Raw genomic sequence first — 22,147 nt, forward strand, 5'->3', positions numbered from 1 at the left:
ACCACAGTGGCACCTTCTGCCAGCCTCTGCTGGCCAGAGGGACTGCTGATACGGGAGCAAAGGCTCTGGCTGCCAGTTCTAACCGCGGTTCCTTGTCTCCAGGATGTTCAGCTGGTTTGTCCAGGGGCTGGAGAAGGTGATGCCACAGCCGGTGACCAGGGAGAAGCAGGACACACAGGTATAATGATGAGCAAGGTGTCCCCTGCCATGCAGATCAATGCTGGGACCTGCTGTGGTTTGGGCTGTCACCAAATTCTGTCAAGAGAACAAGTCCCCATGACCTGCTTAGCTGATAAAAGTCGGTGTTTGGCCTCTAAGCAGCAAGAGGTCCCATAGCATGTGCTTTCTTCACTGTTTCCTTGCCTTTCTGTGCAGCACTGGCTGGTGTTCAGGCTCTGGCATCTCATGCAAGTGTGGTCCCAGCTCTAAGGAGAAGCAGCAGCAGCTTTACACAATTCTCCTTTCCTTCCCTGGCCCGCAGGCAAACTCACTTACGTGCTCCTGCCCATACCATTGGGTGTGGAGATGCTTGTGTCCATGGCCAAGCCATCCAGCTTGGCACAAAAATGGGGTATTTAGGGTAAAGGGGCCACCTTTACTGAAAATGGGGTGTTGAGGGTAAAAATTAAGGGTTACTGAAAATGAGCAATGTCTCATGGTTCCCTTCTCCTTTTGCCAGGGAGTGCCCACAGCAACCTCAAGTCCTGCGGAACAAAGTAAGTGATGGCTCCATTTCTTTATGATGGTTTGACTGCCAAGCTCATTACTGGCTTGGGTTACTGGGAAGAAGGGTTGCTGGCATCTTTTATCTCCTGGTCTGCCTGGGGTGCCAGCTTGGGAGCCCCTGGAATCCCCCAGGGAAGCTGTGGGAGGTTGTTGACACTTGAGAAGAGGGAGCTGTTGTAGGGCTGTGGCATGGGCTTGGTAAAAACTCAGGCTGAGGGAGTCTCCAAGTGCAGCATCCCATATCCTCTGCTCCTGGGTTTTGGGGTTAGTGCTGATATCAAAGTCTGTCCTGAGCTGCGCTGGAGATGGAGGGATTTGATCAAATAATTACAAGAGAATTCAAACCTGCTGCTTTCTTTCCCTCCTTTGCTGTTTGCCAGGCCTGGTGTGAGATGTCTAGGAAGGAAAACAAAACGCTGGGATTAGATGTCTTAGAATGGAATCTGCATGGTTGTGGGAAAACCTGCAGGGTTCACACTGCTGCATGCCTGTGGAGGGGATCAAGCACCAGCTCTGCAGGCAAGGGGGGCTTGGTTCCCCACTGCAGCCACTTTGGGGGATGCTGGACAAAATGCAGAGCCACAGCTGCCTCTGTGGGTGGTCTGGGCAGGGTTACACACCCCTGTGCAAGTGCTGTCCCTTGAAGGGAGGGGCTGGTTGGGCTGTGGGAGCTGATGGGAGCAGGGACCTGTTGAGGCACACGGAAAATGCACACCCCCAGGGATATGCTGGGAAGTTGCTCCCGCAGGCCAACTGCCCCTTGGCAGAACCTCAGAGAGGGAAATCCTGGGGGAAGGCATTTCTCCATGGGATTGTACAAACTGGAGGCCTGTGTGCTGCCACGGACCTCGGAAAGAGGCAGAGCCAGGGATGCTGCTGTGTGTTCTGGGTGGGCACAGCCTTGGTGCCCAGCTGGCTTTGAGGCCTTGAGGCATCTCCAGGTGACTTAACCTGCCCAAAGAAAGGAAAGATTGGATCAAGTAAGACCTGCCCTAGCACCAAACTGCCAGCACGCTCATTAATGCTCTCCTTCTCCTTTTGTTTCAGGGGGCAAAGGGGCTTAACGCCTCTGAAACAAACGGAAAACGAAGACCGTGGCAAACCCGCCCTTCCCACACCCAAATGAGACCAACCTGAGGAGAAAGCACAGCTGGGGAGGAAAAGCAAAGGGGAATCTGCAAATGGTCTCTAGCTCCTTCCCAGCTGGGGCAGTGGGGACCCAAGGCTGGCACAGGGACCCAGTTCCAGGGCGCTCCCACTTGGCTCCCCCTCTTTGCTCTGGGAATTGGAGCTACTGGTTTTGCAGGATGAGGTCTGTGAGACGGGAGCTGTAGTTTACAGGATGGTAGAAAAGCATCACTCAGGACACCTCAGTGGCAGAAAACCTCTTGTTGCAGTCTCCCAGCACTCCTGGCCCTCTCAAAACCCCCACAACCTCTGAATATTCACCCTGAGAGCTCCAGCTGAAATCTCCAGGCTTCTTTGAGTCAACTTCTGCCTCTGAGGTGTGATGTTGTAAACCTCTTGAAGCTCTTGTCAGCTCCTTGTTGCTTTTCTTCCATGACTGAGTGTTTTCTCCCAGCAAGTGGAAAGGGCTCTGATTTGCAGCAGCAAATCAGTTGATCTCTAGGTGAATAGGTTGCAGTTAATGGTTGGACATGTTTGCCCAGGCTCTTCTTCTAAGAGAACTTACCCCAAACTCTCCTTATGCCCAGCTATTGCTGCTCCCTCCTGAAGCTCACAGCTCCATGGATTCAGCACTAACTGCAGCAGCAGGAATGTCCCAGCAGGGAGGGGATTCCAGGGACTGTCTCCAGCCCAGAGGGTGCAGGCAGGCGTAGTCAGTGCAGGCACACTGGGCTCTGGAGGGTGGGAGCCCCTACACCCCAGATTTTGGTTACAGACCTGCGAATACAGTTTTGGTTTGGGTTGTGAGGGACTTTTGAAGATGATCTGGTCCAAATTCCCTGCCCTGGGCACTGTCCATTTGAAGAGGTTGCTCCAGGCCGTGTCCACCCTGGCCTTGAACACTTTCAGGGATGGGGAACTATTCCTTCCTAATGTCCAATGTGAATGTCCCCTCTTTCAGTTTAAAACTGTTACCTGTTGTCCTTACAGACCTTGGTAAAAAAAGTCTTTTTCCATATTTTGGATAAGCCCCCTGATGTATTGACAGGCCAGGTTAAGATCTCCCACTGTTGCATCTCTTTAGGACCATCCAGGCAAATGTAACAATGAGTTGTGAGCCAGGAGACCGCCCTGAGATCCATCCCCCATGTTTATAATGAATCTTCCTTGTACCAGGACACAGTTTTAGTATTTACCTCATTTTCATATAATGTATCCAGGAGTCATGATGTGCTTTAAAAGCCGTTTCCCTGATTGCTGTCCCGTGTTTTAATTAATGGAGATCCAGAGGGAATGGGCTAAAGGCATTGATGACACCGTGGGGTGGGTAAATAAGCCACAGATACGACTCTGCATGGGTTTCCTGCCTTTCTGTAGTTCAGTTTGCACATTTCCTATTGGCTTTGCTGTGGATGTGTAAGTTTTGCTGTCAGGCAGACCTCAAAATAAACTGGTTTTACAGTAAGCGGATGTGCTTCCTCCTCCTGTTTCTCTGGTGTGAGCCTGACGTGGTAGGATGGATGCCCCTGGGACACAGGAGGGCTCATGGTGGGTCAGACTCCTCACCCTGCAGCTGGCCTGCAGCCCCCAGTAACTGCCCTGGGTTTTGCCCTGGTGATGCTGGGAAGTGCCAAGGGCTGTGGAGTGCTCCTTGCCTGGGACAGTGCTCAGAGCGGACAGGACACGGTGCTCGAGTGTTGTGATGTGGGCTCTGGGCTGGGTCTTGCAGACCCAGGGCCCTTGGGCTGTGCTAGGACAGCAATTCACTGGGGGTTCACAAGGGAAAAGGCTTTGGGTTCTTCCAGATTGCAAGGAGAGACAAAACATGGCCTGGAGATGTGCCAGGTCACTGCTGGTGAAGTTGGCTACCTGTGCTGGGAAGCCAGCACTCCTCTGTGTGCAGAGGATTATAGATATCATGGAATCACTGAATGGTTTGGGTTGGAAGGGCCCTTAAACCAAACCAGTTCCAACCTCCCTGCTATGGGCAGGGACATTTTCCACTAGAGCAGGTTGCTCAAGGCCTTCATGGGGTTTTGGCTGTGCTTGGAGAAAAATGGTGAATTTTCTTCTTCCTTCTGGCAAAGGGGCCCAAGGCATCTGTGCAGCACAGCTCAGGTGCAGCTCTGTGCAGGCTGAGAGCTGCTTCAGCACTGCCCCATGGAGCAGAGGAAACCTGGGATCTGCCCTGGCCCTACTTGAGAATGTGCTTGTGTCACTTCATCACCTCTCTTTCCCCATTCCTTTTCAGTTCATGTAGCCCCTGGGGAACAGGAGGAAACCCATCTCGTGCTGAAAGAGATTGATGACGACCACATTAACGAAGAGATGACAGCCCAGGCTCACAAGGCTGAGCTGGAGGCAGATGCTCATTCCCTTCCCACCATACAGGAGGAACCTCAGGAGGAAGAAAACAGGTAGGGGAAGGGAGATGCTGTTGATGGGCAGGTCTATGTGCTCTCCAGTCTCCAGAGTGGTGGCCATGGGAGGGGACAAGCCTGTCCCTGGGCATCCACCCTTGAGAGTTCTGGTGGTGGAGCTGGTGGGTGAAGTGCCTGTTTCCAAAAGGTGTTTCCATCCCCCAGTAGGGTCCAAAAGGTGCTGGATCAAATGTCCTTTTCTTCTGGTGTCTAGATTTTAGTTAGGGAAAGCAGTGGCAGTGCAAAGGTCAGTGAGGGAGGCTCCGCTTAGGCTCCTGTAAGAAGATTTTGGTCCCAAGGCAAGAGACCTTGGACCTTGTTCCCAGCAGTGGTGCATGCAGCTGGAATGACATTCAGCAATGGAAGCTGTACAATTCACCCTTATTTCTGCCAAAAGAAACCCCTGCTGAGGTTTTCCCTTGGGCTGGGCAGTGTGTTCAGAGCTGGGAGTGAGCTGTGTTGCAGCAGGGGCATGAGGGGGGTCCAGGAATGCCCACAGAGGGTTTCTGAGGTCCCCAAAATGCTCCCTGAGCCCAGCACAGCTGGTTCCCCCTTCCCTCAGGGCAGTGCTCAGCCTCACTCAGCACAAGGGGTGCCCTGAGCCACACCGGCTCAGCAGAGCTCTGCTCTGCTCAGCTGGAAAACACAGAGCTCCTCGTGTGAGGCTCACTCGGACTTGGTGGATTTTACCTAATGAGTTTCTCCTTTCCAGACCATGTTTGTGCTCCCCAAACACTGCCAATGGGGAAGAGGAAAAAGAGGAGGAGGAGGAGAAGAAAGAGGAGGAGAGGAAAAAAGAGGAAGAGGAGATGAAGCAAAAGGAGGAAGAGGAGAGAAAGGTAGAGGAGGAGAACAGGGAAAATGAGGAAGAGGAGAGGAAGATAGAGGAGGAGGAGAGGAAGGAGGAGGAGGACAGGAAGAAAGAGGAAGAAGAGAGGAAGAAAGAGGAAGAGGAGAGGAAGAAAGAGGAGGACAGGGAGAAGGTGGAAGAGGAGAAGATGCAAGAAGAAGAGGACAGAAAAAAGGAAGAAGAGGAGAAGGAGCAAGAGGAGGAGGACAGGAAAAAGGAGGAAGAAGAGGTGAGGAAGAAAGAGGAGGAGGACAGGAAAAATGAGGAAGAGAGCAGGAAAAAAGAGGAGGAAGAGGAGAGGAAGAAAGAAGAGGAGACATAGGAAAACAGAGTAGGACGAAGAACGGAGGTGAGAAGTAAAGAGGAGGAGAGACAGGAAACAAGAGAGGAGAAGAACGATGTGAGGAATAGAAGAGGAGGACCCGGAAGGACAAGGGATGCAAGAGAGAATAGAAGACGTGTGAGGAAGAAAGAGGAGGAGGAAAGGAAAAAAGGCAGGTCAAGACTGAGGTGAGGAAGAAAGCGAGGAGGATAGGAAAGGAAAAAGGAGGAAGAAGAGGTGAGCGAAGAGAAGACGGAGGAGGGGAAGAGAACAAGGATGGAAGAAGAGGTGAGGAAAAGAAAGAGGAGGAGGATAGGAAAAAGGAGGAAGAAGAAGAGGGTGAGAAAGAAAGAGGAGGAGGACAGGAAAAAGGAGGAAGAAGAGGTGGAGGAAGAAAGAGGAGGAGGAGGACAGGAAAAAGGAGGAAGAAGCAGGTGAGGAAGAAAGAGGAGGACAGGAAAAAGGAGGAAGAAGAGGAGAGGAAGAAAGAGGAGGAGAGGAAAAAGGAGGAAGAAGAGGTGAGGAAGAAAGAGGAGGAGGACAGGAAAAAGGAGGAAGAAGAGGTGAGAAAGAAAGAGGAGGAGGACAGGAAAAAGGAGGAAGAAGAGGTGAGAAAGAAAGAGGAGGAGGACAGGAAAAAGGAGGAAGAAGATGTGAGAAAGAAAGAGGAGGAGAGGAAAAAGGAGGAAGAAGAGGAGAGGAAGAAAGAGGAGGACAGGAAAAAGGAGGAAGAAGTGAGGAAAAAAGAGGAGGAGGAGGACAGGAAAAAAGGGGAGGAGGGCAGGAAAAAAGAGGAGGAAGAGGAGAGGAAGGAGGAGGCGAAGAAGAAGGAGGAGAAGAGGAAGAAGGAAGAGAAGAGGAAGAAGGAAGAAAAGAGGAAAAAAGAGAAGGAGAAGAAGAAAGAGGAAAAGAGAAAAGAGGAAGATAAGAAAGAGGAGAAGCAGGAGGAAAGCGCAGAGTGAGTGACTCCCGTTGCCTTCATGGCTTTGTTGGAAGTGAGCGTGATGGCAGCTTTTGTTTCCTTAGCTGGAGAGGCTGAAACCCCCACGGCGGAGCCGAGCTCGCAGCCTGGCAGGCGGCTGGGGAGGGACGGGATGCGGGAGGGACGGGATGCGGGAGGGACGGGATGCGCGAGGGACGGAATGCGGGAGGGATGGGATGCGGGAGGGATGGGATGCGGGAGGGATGGGATGCGGGAGGGATGGGATGCGGGAGGGACGGGATGCGGGAGGGAGGGGATGCGGGAGGGATGGGATGCGGGAGGGACGGGATGCGGGAGGGACGGGATGCGGAGGGATGCTCTGTCAAAGCGGCTCACCCCAGGGCTCGCTGCTGACGCGGGCCCTGGTGACAGACGAGTGTCTCCTGGTGACACGGGCTCCGTCTCCGCCGCCCGTAGCAACCGCAGCCCCGACTGCGCCTTCCTGGCAGATCGGAGCAGCTCCGGGAGATGCTCCGTGCTGTTTAAACCGTATCCATTGATTCGGGGCGCTCGGGATTGTTCTGAGTGTCGCAGAGCTGAATGTAAAGACAGGATTATGTGTTGTGTCTGCAAATGCCGCTTCGTGCAAGTAGGTACAATTTTATGGGGTTTTTTCCTCTTGTAGAAAATAGCCAAGCTCTTGTCAGCTGTGGAAGGTGGTGACTTTGGTCTAGATGGTATTGGGAGACATCTTTCTGCTCAGATTAGTACTTTGCTCTGATTTCACACGGGATAAACATTTAGGGATTTTTTTTTTACCTAGTACTACAGTATTATTCTGTGTTAATTCCTCTAAAGTAGCTAGATTTTCAGGAAGAAGCTGGAAGCACATGATTACTCAGTGTCAAATCCATATGTTTGTATTTCATGAAAATCTGTTCCTGGAGCTTCACTATAGAAACTTGAGCTTCAGTTGTGGGGTGAATGAGATGCTACTCTGTCCTTCAATGTGTTTGTTTACTGGAGAAAAAGAGAGAGAGAGACCAACAGGTTTTCCAGTCTAGGATGGAAAGATTTGTGATCACATTTGAAGGGAGCATAATTTTAAATATTAAGGGGGGAAATCATTAAAAATAAAAAAGCAAATATTTTAATGCATTTATCTCTCTTAAAATTCTTCTCATTATCCCAAATCCCTGCTTTGCATTTCTTGCCAGGAAAGAGCAAATCAAGAGATAAATGCACAGAGCAACATTTGAGGTGCTTTTATTTCAGTTATGAAGTTATAGTAAAGCAATGAAATCGATCTTGAGAGCCCCTTTGGCAGAATGGTGGAGCTGAGGTCTGTGCTTGCTGCTGAAGGAAAAATGAGAATTATGTGTCCTGGTGGAGTCTTGCACAGGCAAACGTGGGATTTGAATAGCGCTTGTGGGAAAGCCTTGCCTGGAAATTAGGTTTCGGCTTTTTATTTGGCCCATTTTAATTATATGAGAAATGATTACGCACACGACGAGAAACATTCTGCCTGGATCTTTCTGCCTCTGCGATTTTTGCTCGTGCACATGCAATGCCCTGTTTTATTTATGTGCCTCTCACCTGCTCTCCCAGGCAGTATTTTTTCCTCTCCCTTCCAGACCCCTGCTGCAGCTGCCTTGTCTCCCTGCTGATGAGGGTGTGGATGAAGCCTGCCTTGCCCAGGAGACCCTCAGGGTTGAGCAGCTGGAAGAAGTTGAGATGAGTGATCTCAAAGGTGCTCTTGTGCAGGTACAGCATCGCTCCCTGCTTGGGCTCCGGTCTGCAGTGAGCTCCTGCTGCCCTGCAAGTGCTGGGGGCTCAGAGCTTCTCTGAGGGCATGCAGTGACCAGGGAGGAGCAGGCTGGGCTGGGCACTGCACGCGTTTCCCACCAAAATGTCCCCATCCCTGAGGCTGGGGCAGCAGGAGCAGCTGTGGATGGAGGGAGGGCTCCTTTCACCCTACAAAGTGGGCACTGAACAACAAGCTGAGAGTCGGGAGGGCAGGAGGGATATGGGGCATCCAATCAAGCTTCAAAGTCTGCTCTTTTACTGACAGAAGGATGGACTTTTTCTCCTTAAAATGTCTTTTTTTTTTCCATTTTGAAGGTGGAAGAGGAGACAGCTGAAGCTGCTGAAACCAATGCTGAAGGTACAACCTGTAGCAGTACGATGCCAAACTGGGGTGAAGTGAAGCAGGGGATGCAGTGCCTGGTGGGAGGAGAACCGAGCTTCTCTTTCCTGCTGTCGGGGAGCAGGCAGCTGATTTCTCTGCAGCGTGGGCCTGCAGGGGCAGGCAGGGCTTTTACTGGGGTAGAACATCCTGTGGGCACAGCAGGATGGCAATATTGGCATTGTCTGGAGCTGCCTCTGAATGGACAATGCTTATTCCTGTTGATTAAGCGATCCCTGATGTGAAATAAGAGTTTCTCCTTCAGCTGGAGAATGCACAGGGATAAAAAGTATTTTCTGTACCACCCTTCCCCAGTTAGGAAATAACCAGTGGCATAAAGCACATTTTAATATAACGTTTTAGGAATGGTTGGTAATGAAAATTAGGTGATGAGTTCCCATTGCAGCCTGAGCAAAGGTACATCCTGGCAGAACTCCACTGACATCAGGAAGCTGCTTGCCCTCAGCCCTGAGAGCTCCTCTGCATGCAGCCCTTGCAGAGGGGCAATGATGCTAGAAAATGCTGATTTGTCAGGAACTGTAGCGACAGGACAAGGAGTAATGGGTACAAATTGAAGGAGGGGGAATTTAGGTTAGATTATTAGGAAGAAATTCTTCACAGCGAGGGTGGTGACATACTGGAACGTCCTGCCCAAGGAGGCTGCGGATGTCCCAACCCAGGTTGGACAAGACCTTGAGCAACCTGGAGTAGTGGGAGATGTCCCTGCCCATGGGCCGTGATCTTTAAGGCCCCTTCCAACCCTTAACCTCCCACGATTCCATGGAAAGCACGTGGCAGGACGCCCACCGCTGCAGCCTGCCAGCAGCAGGCAGCCCCGAAGCCCGGGGAGCCGCGCACCTCCGCCGTGACGCCACCGGGCTCAAAACGCCCTCTGTGTTTTATTGCAGCTGCAGATGCCTTGTCCTTTGCTTGAAGCACCTAGCGGGCTCCTAGCAGCATGGCCAGGCGGGCCCGGGACGTCGAGCTAGGCCGGCTGGTGCGCGACAGGCCGCTGGCTGGCAGGGCCCGCTCGCCTCCCGGCCGCGGGGCGCTAGAGCAGCTCCCCAATGTCCCCAGCTACCGAGCCACCGCCTGCACCCCCGTCCTTGTCGCCAGCGAGCCAAAGGCCGGAGTTGTCAACCCCAATTTTTGCGCTGAGGAGCAATCCCCACTAGGTATTAGAGACGTTGGCTTTGACGGCGGCCTTGCGTAGTTAGAGCGGCGCCGGGGCGCGGGGGATTCCTGGAGTAGTTGCTTTTTTTGTTGTTGCTTGGTTGGGCGGGGGGAAAGAATTTAAAAAAAAAAAAAAATAATAATAAATAAAAGCACGCTTCGTGTTGCAGCACAGAGGCTGGGGAACAAAGTCCACGTGTTTGTCTGCTTCTGCCTCATCACTATGTGCCTTTTTAGCTAAGCCTAGAGAGCGTTTGCAAATGCCGTGTGTTTAGAGCTGCTCAGAAAAGCTCTCCTGAAGGACCTGCAGGCAGAGGGTGCAATACCACCACACACAGTTTTCTCTCCGGCATTTGCACAATCTGCTCACACTAAGAGGAGAGGAAGGTGGAGGTTTGCTGTTCATGGCTTTCTGCCTTTTCTGCAGCTTTGCTTTGCTTTGTTTTTAACCAGCAAGCCGAATTCTGCTGCTTTTCCTTGCATGCAACAGGATTTTAACTTTGCAACCCAAACAGGCCTTTCCTCAGGCATTTAATCAAGTCACACCCTGATCCACTAGCCTCACATCAGTGTGAAGCAGGAGGAGGTGCATGGGGTCTTTCAGATGTGTGAAAACCTCCCCCAGAAGAAATCCTGCAGGAAATGATTGCATTTTGTTAAATAGCTAAGAAAAGGCATCACACTTCACAGCCAAGCATCTGTGGGGTCTGGCCAAGGTAGCCCCCAGTGCCATTTCTCCTTTGGACAACTGGCTTCCTTCTTTACTCACTAAAAACATCCAACCTTCCTGCTTCTAAGCTTGCCTGTGGCGGGAAGCCATTATTACCTCTGCAGAAGAAAGAAGCCATAAAAGCTCATTTAAATAGCGCCTTATTCTGCACAAAAAGCAATCACTGTGTGGTTCAGAGCTGTCGCAGTCCCTATGTTTGCATTCAGAAGAACCAGGAGAATCTTTACACCCTGGAAATCCTGGGTTCCTGCACAGCACCTGCAGCTGGGAATCCTGATCTCCATTGTTTTCCAAACCACGGGAGCCCAACACTAAGATGGAGTAGCTGCAATCACTGCAAGCTGGGCAAGCAGAAGGGGGAGCAGATGGCAGTTCTTAGAGTGTTAAAAACCGGGCAAAAAAACCAAAGATAAGGAAGTGCTCCAATTGCTCAGGAGAAAGCAGAACCAGGCAAGAAGGGAACGGAGGGAGAAGGAGAATCCTCCCCGAACACTGCAGGGGCTGGGGAGCAGCCCTGGCTGCAGGCGGGGCCCTGCGCCCCCCTCACCTGCGATTATTGTCCTTCCCCACGGAGCAGGTGATTACCCCAGCGTGTTGATCAAGGATGTGGACAGCCCAGGCCCTGCTCTGGAGATCCATGGCACCCATGGAGAGGTGCCTGCTGCCGGCGCTCCCAACCTGCTGGCGGTGCCCGGCGCAGCATCCCCCAGGTATGGCTCTGCCCAGGCGCGGTCCCTGCGTCCCCCCGAGCGTGCCGGGACAGGAGTTTTGTACAGCCTCGTGGAGATGCTCGCTCCCAGCAGATTTGGACGGTGGCGTGCGTGCGGCGGGCGTCACCCCGGCGCGCAGCAGAGGAGATGGCCAAAGCCCTGCCTCTTGTTTGCGTTTTTAATTAAATGGTTACGTTTTGTTTAAAGCTTTTGTGGCCGGGGACAGTCCTGTCTGTGTGTCCTCCTGGAGATGGGCTTGATCCCCAGGCCATGGTCAAATCCCATTTGTCTGTTGTCTCTGTTCCTAAATTCAGAGCACAGAGGGCTGGATATGAGCTTTAGTCTTAAAACCAAACAATGTTCTTCTTGTATTTTTGCTACAAGGGTTTGCAGCATGTCCCCCCTGGGTTCCTGCTTTCAGAGGAGTGGTGGAAACCCCATCCCTCAAAGTGTTCAAGGCCAGGTTAGATGGGGCTTGGAGCTACCTGGTCTGTTGGAAGGTGTCCCTGCCCATGGCAGGGAGCTGGACTAAATGGTCTTTTAAGGCCCCTTCCAACCCAGGTCATTCAGTGATTCTTTGCTTAGAGAGAGGGAGGATTAAAACTGAGCTTTAAAATTTAGGCTGGAGGAAGCGGATGGATTTTTTTCTGTCGTGGCACTAGGTTTTTTTGAGGCTCACTCTTGCAGAGGATTCAAAATGAAAGCTAAAATGGGATTTTTTTCAGTGCTGAAAACCAGGTGCTATAGTCATTCTCATTTAATAGTTTGGATCTTTTAGTAAACAGGCTCCTGGAGGAGCAAATAAAATGGCAAAAATGTCTGCAATCCAGTCTGTTGAACAGCTATTTAAACCGGGACAGCAGAGCCCAAAGGTTCATGTAAAATACCTGCAGTGGAAATACTGGCAGCATTAAACATATTTGCAGTTACACATGTGAGCACATAAACCCTTCTGCTGGGTCTCAAAACAACACTGGGTATTTTTAAAAGCAAGGGACTTCTGTTCTCCTACATAAAGAAATAAAAATTAATTATTGTGGACCATAAAGAAAATGCTCATGTCCTGCTGGTGCTTCCAGAGGAAGAAGACAGAACTCTGCATTGAGCAGTCACCCAGTTATCTCTCAATCCCTTCTACTGGCCACAGTCTTATTTCCTATGTGGCTCTGCGAAGGATTCGAGTGAACGTGGTTTAGACAGAGTCATAAAAGGCTCATTGCAAATGAGCACCTAATTGGAGCCTGGACACGACCTCCTGCAGATAATGCCAGGATACCCTGATGCCAGGTGGGCAGGGACCCTGTGCCCCCCACGTGTTCTGGTGCCTATGGCCTCTGCCTGCAGCATTCCAAGGACACCAAAACCTCAGCAAGGTTACGGCAGTGGCAGCGCCTTCCATCCCTGCTGGCTGCTCACTGGAGGGTGTGTGTGCGTCTGACAGCCGGATGTGGTGTCATCTGGGCTTGCTCAGGGGTGAGGACAGGCCAGTGGGGCAGAGTGGTGCCCTGAGGGGACAGAGGCAGGGGAAAGGCAGCTGGAGACTGGTGAGGGGCAGTGGATGTTGTCCTGACAACAATACGGACCTTGGCATGATTATTTCTTCAAACTGATGTTTTGGGAACCCCTCCACCCACATTTGAGAGTGCTTTAAAAGAGGGGTTTGTGATTCTCCTCCACCCCTGCACTTGGGAAATGAAGTTCATCGGTCTTGTTCACCTGCTCCACCTCCCAGCAGGACACACCTGAGAGCCAGCGAGGTGGTGGGTTCACAGCATTTGGCATTCCTTGGGAGATTTGTGATGGCAGGATGACCTCCTTCAGCACCCTGCTTTCCCCTGCTCCACACACAGCACTGAGACATTTTGTGCCATGGCCAGTGGGATCAGCACTTGTGGTGGCAGGAGACGATTCCTTCATCACAGCTAAAGTTCTGGACATGGCAGCAGGTTTGCAAACCAGTCTAGATTTTTGCTGGGACTGCTCTCTTCATATTCAGCTTCCCTTCTCACATCTTTCTTGCCCACATGTGATGAAGTCGTCTGAGAAACCCGTCTGTGCCACAGGGAGCCCCCAGCTGTGCTAGGACACAACCTGTAGGTATCGCTGGCATTGCGCTTTCCTTGCTGCCTCTTGAAGAGCAGTGATGTGAAGCTGTGGCATTGGGGGCAGGCACAGGGTGATGCCTGCCCTCCGTGCACCTTGCCAGGTACCCAAACTGAGTTGCAAAAAGGGACAGGTGGCTGTATGTCCATGGAGCCAAGGGCTTGTTGGTGCTCGGGGAGAAACACGGCTTTAGCAGGAAAGGAGCAGGGGGGTTCACTCCCATCTGCTCCAGGAAATGTCAAAAATTAGGGGAAGCTGACCCTAGTAGGAGAAGGGGGAATGGAAAACAGATCACACCTGGGAGGAGGAGGAGGGAGAGGAGCCAAGCTGATCCTTGGTTGCTGTGTTTGTGTCTGCAGGAGAAAGCAACTGCTCCTACAGGATGCTCTGGACAAGGGGCTGGAGAGCCAATCCCCCAGCCGAGAGCTGGGCTGGGACGAGGAGCAGAGGGAAAGGTGTGTGATGGGCCCAGGGACTCCAGATCAGCCAGGGCTCCACATCCTGGGGCTTGGGTGGAAACAGCAAACATCCCAGAAGTGCTGGGATACCAAAGGGAGAGGGAGCCATGCCACTTTGTGTTCTTCCCCCTACGCAATACCCAAATAAACACAGGTAAATCCTAGTTCAGGTGCTGTAGGTTAAAGAATGGGTCATGACTGGGTCATGGTTCAAGGCCAGGTTGGATGGGGCTTGGTCTAGTGGGCGAGAGGTTGGAATGAGAGAAGCTTTAAGGTCCCTTCTAACCCAAACAATTCCAGGTTTGTATGATGCTGTGAACCTGCCCTGGGGCTTTCCTGCCCTCATGAAATGCTCGCTGGTCTCCCCACAGCCTGCCCGAGCGCGTGGGCTCGGCCACCAGCCTGAGCAGCGCCGTCATCAACACCCGGCTCCAGGAGCTGGTCAGGCTCTTCAAAGAGAGGACTGAGAAGGTGAAGGAGAAGCTGATTGACCCCGATGTCACCTCGGACGACGAGAGCCCTGTGACATGTGAGTTCAGCTGGGGCCGGGAGTGTTTCCCTGGTGGGTCCCCACACATGCTGTGTTTTCTGGGAGGCAGCTGTTCTCTTAACAGTTTAAACACCTTTAAAAAAAACCCTGCACTAAGAAGATTTTTCTGCCCTTTGAAATAACTGTGTGGTCTCTCCCAGCTCCCACCAAGCCAGCACCTGCAGCAGCACCGCTGCCTGCCCCAGGAGGGGAGCTGGAGGGGGACAAACCTTCGGGGGACGAGCACTACTGTGAGATGCTGTGCTGCACGTTCAAGTACCGGCCCTGGCTGGACCGCCTGAAAAGCTACCAGTTCCCCAGCAGCATCGACCCCCTCACCAGTGAGTGATGGAGCACGGCCTCGTGCCTGGGCTGGGGGCAAGTTGGAGGGACTGGGGGAGAGAGGGTGAGGACCCGAGGAGAACTAAGCAAGAAGCCACTTAGTTTTCACTAAAGCACAGAATTTTCAATCCCTCTGCAAGGCACAGGCTTTCCTAAATACTTCCAGCTGTGGGTGTCAGGAGCAGGACTGGGCATTCTGCTTTCCCTGCGGCGTGGATACTCCCCGAAAAAATTAAAATCACAAAAGAAGATTCCACTGCCTTGTGGCCGCCCCAGAGAAGGCCAGCTCTTTCCTTAGCCTGTCATATCCCTCAGTCCTTTGGAAGCCTCTGGGCTCAGGCAGCCAGCCACCAGTTCAGCATGGCTGGAGGGGAAAAAGCAAAACAGGGAAGTGGGAGTTGTGGGAGCAGAGCAAAAGCAAGCATAGCTGAACGAGCAAAGTCAGAAGAAGCTTTCTGATGGAGCGTGGTGTGTTCTGTGACCAGGGGTGTTCACGCTGTGCTAGAGCCCAGCTGCAATTAAACACCGCCACCAAGAGACTGCCTGCAGGTTTTCCTGTTGTGCCGAGGGCAGGTCAGGGGATGGGAACCCCTCTGTGCAGCGGATTCACACAGAGGAGGGATGTCTGCCCAGCTGACCGTGGTGCTGTTCCCTGTGTGCAGATCTGATGTACGTGCTGTGGCTGTTCTTCGTTGTCATGGCCTGGAACTGGAACTGCTGGTTGATCCCCGTCCGCTGGGCTTTCCCCTACCAGACTCCAGCAAACATCCACTACTGGCTGCTGGTGGACTACCTCTGTGACCTCATTTATCTGCTGGACATCCTCATCTTTCAGACCCGGCTGCAGTTCGTGCAGGGTGGAGACATCATCGTGAGTGGCAGGGCACTGCATCCCACCTCTGGGGCACCTCCCATCCCCATCACCCTGAGGGATGTGGGTGCTGCTGGTCTCTGAACTGATGGTCCCTGATGGTCTCTGTCCACTCTCAGGGACCATGAGCATCTCTCCTGACACGGAGTGGATAAGCTGGCAGTCTTTCTGTCTGCCAAACACACCGTTTTTCCCCTGTACAATCAATTCCATCCTATCCAGAAAGTGTGCGGTCTGTGGTTGCTGTTCCTGGGTAGGGTAGGGACGCCTGCAGGGTGCTGCTCCGTGGGGTGCTGCTGCCCGTGGTGAGGTGCTCATTGACTGGCACAGCCGTGTGGTGCCAACCTTGGGCGTGGGTGTAACAAACTCTGGGGTTAATTTTCTGGAGCACGCCAGGCAGGATGCATTAGCAGTTGCAATTTGAACACACAGATCACATGCCTGAGATAAGGGAAGCCCTTGATTTCATTTCCATATTCAATTAAACTAACTGTGAAAAATCATACCTTGAGGGTACAGCCTTCCCCTGGCCATGCAGATGCTCAGACAGGCAGTTCCCCCTGCAAATGCTGATTTTTGTGGTGCTGGCACTGGGATGTGCTTTTCCTGGCTTGCAAAATCAACACATGATGTTGGATGTCCCAAGACTTCTCTGCTTGCTCTTCTCCCCTTTCCAGGCACAAAAGGAGCAGCTTCCCTGTAGTGGAGCAGAGGTGGAAAGCCAGGCATGACCCTGTTGGTCCTTTCTCTAAGCAATAATCAATATTCCTCCCTCTCTCTCTCCTTCCTGTTCCCCATCAGACTGACAAAAAGGCCATGAAAGAGAACTACCTGCGATCACAACGCTTCAAGGTTTGTCAAAATTCTCTTTATTCATCTGAATCTTCAATCTGCCCCGTGGGTTGCAGCCCAGCCCCACACCAGTGCTCCTGCAGGTCCTCACAAAGGTTTCTCCCTGTGTGGATTTCAGATGGATGTGCTGTGCCTCCTGCCCCTGGATTTCTTCTACTTCAAAGTGGGTGTCAACCCTCTCCTGCGCTTCCCTCGCTGTCTGAAGGTGAGTCAGGGCTGACAAAATCCAGCAGAACAGCAGCTGCAGTGGGCAGGGAGGAGACCTGTGCTGCCTGGGGTGAGCTATGGATTGTCAGATTCATTGATGATGACAGGAGGATTATAAAATGGAGGGAGGATTTGTCCCAAAGGCTTTTCAGGGCTGTTGGTCAAACACTTCATCTCAATCCTAAACCACTCACATTTGACTAGAAGGGCGCTTACAGATGGAGACAAACCTGTCTGTGGCACTCCATGCTGCAGAGGGGCTGCAGGAGGGAAATGGGGGGCAGAGGGGTTTTATGGGGAGGTGGCTCTCCCACCAGGGAACCTGGCACATGCAGCTCTCCTTCTCCTCCCAGTACATGGCCTTCTTCGAGTTCAACAACCGCCTGGAGGCCATCCTGACCAAGGCATACATCTACAGGTGAGGGGCACCAGGGGAAAGGAGGGACATGGAATTGCTGTGTGCCACTGGGGAGGAAGGTTCACTTCATTCTACACTTGTTCTGGGCCCCTGATTTATTTCCCTGCTGTGCTGTGACATGGACTTTGGCTGATGTGGTTGGACATCGGGGTCCCAAAGCCTGCACGGGTACAATCACCTCTCTCCAAGGCACAGGGACAGGGGTGCTGGCACTGAAGGAGAGCCATCAGCAGATAAACTGCTTTTTATGGCACTTCTGGGGCTGCAGGAGGCAGCAGCAGGGTTGGGATGCTCTGTGATTCCTGCACTGGCAGGATCTCTATGGTCACCACTTCAAGGCTCCTACTGATACCAGGGAGGGACCTGACGTCGTTCTCCAGCAGACATCATCTCCCTCCCTGCTCTCTCCTGGGTTTCTCTGCAGAGTGATCCGGACCACTGCCTACTTGCTGTACAGCCTGCACGTGAACTCCTGCCTCTACTACTGGGCCTCAGCCTACGAGGGGCTGGGCTCCACCACCTGGGTCTACGATGGGGAAGGAAACAGGTACAAGCCAGGGCTGGGGGTCTCACGTAGCACAGCCTGCTGCGATGAGCTGGAGCAATAAGGGAGGTCTTGGGATGCAGCTGAATTCATAAAAAACCCTGAAGCAAAGGGCTGGGAGTGCCAGGAGACGATGTGGAGCCAGAGAGAGTGACAAGGAAGGGAGGGATGGGATGTGCAGTATCACACAGTGCTGCAGCTGGGCAGAGGTGGAAAGCAGTGGCAGATCCCACTGAAAAAGTGGGATCCTGGTGCTGGGAAGCAAAGGAATGCTCCCTGGCCAGCCAGGATTGAAGTATGAATCCTGTTTCTGCTTGTGTTGACTGTTGCCAGGTTGGGATGGAGGATTGACACCTGTGTCCTTGTGCCCTGTGTCAGGCCCTCAGACCAGCCAGGGTGTGAGATGGGGACTGTGGCCAGCCCTTCCCCTCACCATGACAATACCTGTGTAAATCATCCCCTGTGCTGTCGGTGATTGATGCTGCAGGCTTGGCTCACAAACTGAATGCCCTCACCTGTGTTAATATTGCTGCTAGAGAGTTATTTTGTATGATATATAAACCGGTGTCCATCTTCAGGTGGAAACAAAACACCCAAGGGCATGCCCAAGACCAGAGAATCAGGAATTCACTTGGCTTCTCCCATGCCAGCAATTTGCTCACAGACTCTTCTTTTCCCCTGATGATTTCTAAAAGTGTAAATGTCGCTGAACATACATTGCTGGTTTATAACAGAGCTGTGAGGAGCAGCAAACCAGAGCAGCTGAGCCCCCCAAGTGGAGGTTCCTGGAGGGACCCTTGGTTCTCCTATTCTTGTAGCACCTCCAGAAACACCTGCAGGTGTGGTGGGGAGTCTGGAGCCCTTCAGTTTTTTCTTTTTGTCATCCATAATTACTCTCAGCAGGCTCTGGCTTGCCATGGCCAGAGGCCATGAGCTCGGTGCTGAGGGATGAAACAGAAATGCCTTCAGAGCTGCCTCCTCTCCTCCTCTCCTCTTCTCCTCCCAGCTACATCCGCTGTTACTACTGGGCAGTGAAAACCCTCATCACCATCGGGGGCCTACCAGATCCCAAGACACTGTTTGAGATCGTCTTCCAGCTGCTGAACTACTTCACAGGCGTCTTTGCTTTCTCTGTCATGATAGGGCAGGTGAGCTGGAGTCAGGAGGGATTGACAGCCTCAGGTGGGGGTGGTTTTGGTGGGTTTGATCCACAGGTTTGCTTCCCCAGGTTTGTTTTCCCCATGGGAAGACCTGCTCAGCATTGGTGCAAGACAAAAAGGTTTTGATAGATGCTGTTAGGGCTTGGCTTACATGCTTAACCTGCTGATGGATAAGTGACAGCAACTTAAAGTTCTCCTCCACCTCTTCCATTTAGATGAGAGACGTGGTCGGTGCTGCTACTGCAGGGCAAACTTACTATCGGAGCTGCATGGACAGCACCATTAAATACATGAACTTCTACAAGATCCCCAGAACTGTTCAGAACCGGGTGAAGACGTGGTACGAGTACACGTGGCACTCTCAAGGCATGCTAGGTGAGACCCAGCCGCTCCAAGGGTGAACACCTTGTGTTTTACTGTGGCTGCTCTGCAGAGCTGGAATGTTACTGTCAAATAGCACTACAGTCTGGGGGTGGGAGCGGTTAATTTTACTCCTCAGCTTGTTTGCCCACCTCTAGAGTTTACAGACTGCCACTGGGTCACGGCACTTTGGTGACTTGGCATCACTCACAGCACACTGAGTCCAGTGTCCCACGTGCCCTGGAGAGAGGACAGTGACTGTCAACCACTGGCCAGAGTGTGTCCAGCAGCAAAGCCACCAGCTCACCCTAGCAGTGTGTCATCAGGCAGGGCCAGAACCCTCCTGGACAAGAAAAATGCTGACTTGGGCTCCGTGATCTGTTTCTGAGAGCCATCAGGGCAGGGATAATGCAAAGGGTGATTTTCCATCACATTTCAGATTCAGACCTTCAGGGTCTTGCTGGGTGGGCAGAGGCTGGAGGAGACCCTTCTGTGCCAGCTGCCCCCAGAACAGTGCTGCTTTCCCACTGCCACCTGAAGGACACGCTCTCGGATCAGCTGCTGGAAGCAGCCACTTTTCTGCTCTGTCTCACAGATGAGTCCGAGCTGCTGGTGCAGCTGCCGGACAAGATGAGGCTGGACATCGCCATCGACGTCAACTACAACATCGTGAGCAAAGTGGCCCTTTTCCAGGTACCCTCTGCAGCACAGCCCCTGGCTGGCACAGCCCCTGGCTGGCACAGACTGCCACACCAGCACCAGGCTAATGCTGGCACGTTTTGGCTCTGTTTGGGCTCAGGGTTGTGACAGACAGATGATCTTCGACATGCTGAAGCGGCTCAGATCAGTGGTCTACCTGCCCAACGACTACGTGTGCAAGAAGGTAATGAGATGCTTGGGAGCCACGGGCAGGCTGTGCAGGGCACTAGGGAAAGCCAGGACGCCTCTTAGGGAGGGAATTTGGAGCAAAAACACCCTCGGCTGCAGCTGGTCTTGTACAAAGACTGACCTCTTCTGCTGCAGCCCTGAACAGCAGGAGAGCAGGGGAAAGCTTGTTGGAGCCTTTGGGATGCTGAGATGAGAATGCTCAGGAGTGAGCACCACCGAGACATTTTGGGAGCTTGGAGAGGGCGGTATGGTGATGGGGATTATCCAGCAAGACGCCGCTTGGGGCATCCATGAGGTGTCCCTGTTTCTGGGCATCCCACGCAGCTCCCCTCCTCCCTGCAGGGAGAAATAGGCCGTGAGATGTACATCATCCAGGCGGGACAAGTGCAGGTGCTGGGGGGCCCCGACGGCAAATCCGTGCTGGTGACTCTCAAAGCCGGGTCTGTCTTTGGGGAGATCAGGTGAGTGGAGCATTTTCAGGGAGCTGCGGAAATACAGCTTGTGGGCTTTGGGTGAGGAGGGTGGGCAGTGGAAGGATCAGCAGCATCCCAGTTAATCTTTGTGACTGAGAGCCATGAGCACCGGGCAGAGGCTGAGACACAAATTACAGCTTTCCTGTTGTTTTTGTCATCATGGTGCCTTTTGCCTAGGAGCTGGTGAGAGTAAACAGAGGAATAGGGATGGAAGAATGGGAAAATTGATCAGAAAAGGTGTTTCACACATACAGTCTGCCAGTCATTAAATCCACCCGTTCCACGGGAATGAAAACCCTGTACCAGTTGGTAACACAGCAATGCTGCTGCCTCCCCACAGCCCAGCAGACACCAGACTGGTGTAAAACACAATATTTAACCCTTCAAACCCCTAAATAATTTTTATAGTACCCCATGCAAGCTTTCCCTTTACCATTCTTTAAAAATTGAATGTGCATGATAAATTCCATCAGGAGTGAAAATTAAACCCTGAGTCCCCTGAAAGAGAGAGGTGGAGATGTGTAAAGGAGGTTTGACGTTCTGAGCCTGTGAACAGAGGCGTTGATGGCTCGCATTCTCTCTCCCAGCTTGCTGGCAGCAGGAGGGGGAAATCGCCGCACAGCAAACGTCGTGGCCCACGGCTTCGCCAACCTTTTTATTTTGGAGAAGAAGGACTTGAACGAGATTTTGGTGCATTACCCGGAGTCTCAGAAGCTGCTGCGCAAGAAAGCCAAGTGCGTGCTGCTTGCTGCTTTCTAACCCGCGGGGGTTTAAAAACAGCCCAGCCTGGGCTTCGCCATCTCGGGGGAGTTTTCTCTCCGTGTGAACGAAGCCTTGGGAAAGCAGAGATGAGCTCCCAGCCCCGGAGGCGGCTCCAGCCCGGGCTGCGCCCGCTGTCCCTCGGCAGAGGGCACCCGGCCCCCGCGGCTGCCGGGGGAGCTCCGCCTGCCAAAATTCGCCTCTCGAAGTGGGTGTGGCACGGCCAAAGCGCCTTCATCTTAAAAAAACCTATGAAAAGGTCCGTTCTGGTTTTATAGCCTTGCTTAGATTTGTTATTCTGTCCTGCCCAAGGGGCATAAAGATCGCTGTCCTTTTAGCGCTGGGTTTCTCTGCGTTATAAAACCCGGCTAACAGAACGTGTTCCCCGGACTGACATCGCCTCTCCCTTTCCGCGCTGTAGGAAAATGCTGAAAAGCAACAACAAACCCAAAGACGAGAAGGGAGGCCCCGGAGATGCGCTGATCATCCCCCCGAGAGCCGACACCCCGAAGCTGTTCAAGGCTGCCCTGGCTGCCACAGGGAGGATGGGGGGCAAGGGGGCCCTGGAGCGGCTCCGCTGGAGGCTGAAGGAGCTGAGGGCCATGCAGGAGGCACAGGTCAGCACGGGGAGCCCGGCAATCCGGCTTTGCTTCCTTAGATGCCAAGCATGCTCTCCCCGCCAGCCGTGGAAGGATTAAGGTGCCTTAAAGGGCTGAGCTGGGGATGTTGGGGTCTGTCGAAGCGTGGGCAGACAGCAAGGGGTGAGCCAACATCTTGCACAGGCCTTTGGAGGAATGCCAGTGTCCCACAGGGGGTTGTTTTGCTGTACAAAAGGGAAAGACATTCAATTTTTGCCTACCTGTGCTAAGCCGGAGTCTAATTTCTAGCTAGGCTATAGCCACAGACACATGAATGTCTCTTCTATCCTGCAGAGACAGAGCCGTTCATAATTAATCAGTGCAGGGGCACCCAGCACCCACAGCCCAGCTGATGTTTCAAAGCTTTCCCCAGGTGGTT

The 22,147-nt window shown here is 52.7% G+C and overlaps 1 protein-coding gene across 1 annotated transcript in view; it reads left to right on the forward strand.

Annotated features, from left to right (window-relative positions):
- Positions 1-22,147, forward strand: part of CNGB1 (cyclic nucleotide gated channel subunit beta 1) — a 28,687-nt gene that overhangs the window by 3,387 nt on the left and 3,153 nt on the right. Inside the window, exons 11-34 of the mRNA XM_040075641.2 lie at positions 103-178; positions 680-716; positions 4,106-4,271; positions 4,987-5,110; positions 6,757-6,917; positions 8,003-8,132; positions 8,490-8,594; positions 9,497-9,728; positions 11,034-11,166; positions 13,629-13,724; positions 14,099-14,256; positions 14,418-14,597; positions 15,261-15,469; positions 16,271-16,321; positions 16,440-16,526; positions 16,882-16,946; positions 17,371-17,493; positions 18,497-18,638; positions 18,866-19,025; positions 19,606-19,703; positions 19,810-19,893; positions 20,241-20,359; positions 20,959-21,105; positions 21,552-21,747. Coding sequence (XP_039931575.1) covers positions 103-178; positions 680-716; positions 4,106-4,271; positions 4,987-5,110; positions 6,757-6,917; positions 8,003-8,132; positions 8,490-8,594; positions 9,497-9,728; positions 11,034-11,166; positions 13,629-13,724; positions 14,099-14,256; positions 14,418-14,597; positions 15,261-15,469; positions 16,271-16,321; positions 16,440-16,526; positions 16,882-16,946; positions 17,371-17,493; positions 18,497-18,638; positions 18,866-19,025; positions 19,606-19,703; positions 19,810-19,893; positions 20,241-20,359; positions 20,959-21,105; positions 21,552-21,747 — 3,079 coding nt within the window. The remainder of the gene's footprint in view (positions 1-102; positions 179-679; positions 717-4,105; positions 4,272-4,986; positions 5,111-6,756; positions 6,918-8,002; positions 8,133-8,489; positions 8,595-9,496; positions 9,729-11,033; positions 11,167-13,628; positions 13,725-14,098; positions 14,257-14,417; positions 14,598-15,260; positions 15,470-16,270; positions 16,322-16,439; positions 16,527-16,881; positions 16,947-17,370; positions 17,494-18,496; positions 18,639-18,865; positions 19,026-19,605; positions 19,704-19,809; positions 19,894-20,240; positions 20,360-20,958; positions 21,106-21,551; positions 21,748-22,147) is intronic.

This window comes from Hirundo rustica, chromosome 11 (assembly GCF_015227805.2).
Source record: "Hirundo rustica isolate bHirRus1 chromosome 11, bHirRus1.pri.v3, whole genome shotgun sequence".
In the NCBI taxonomy this organism is placed as follows: Eukaryota; Metazoa; Chordata; class Aves; order Passeriformes; family Hirundinidae; genus Hirundo; species Hirundo rustica.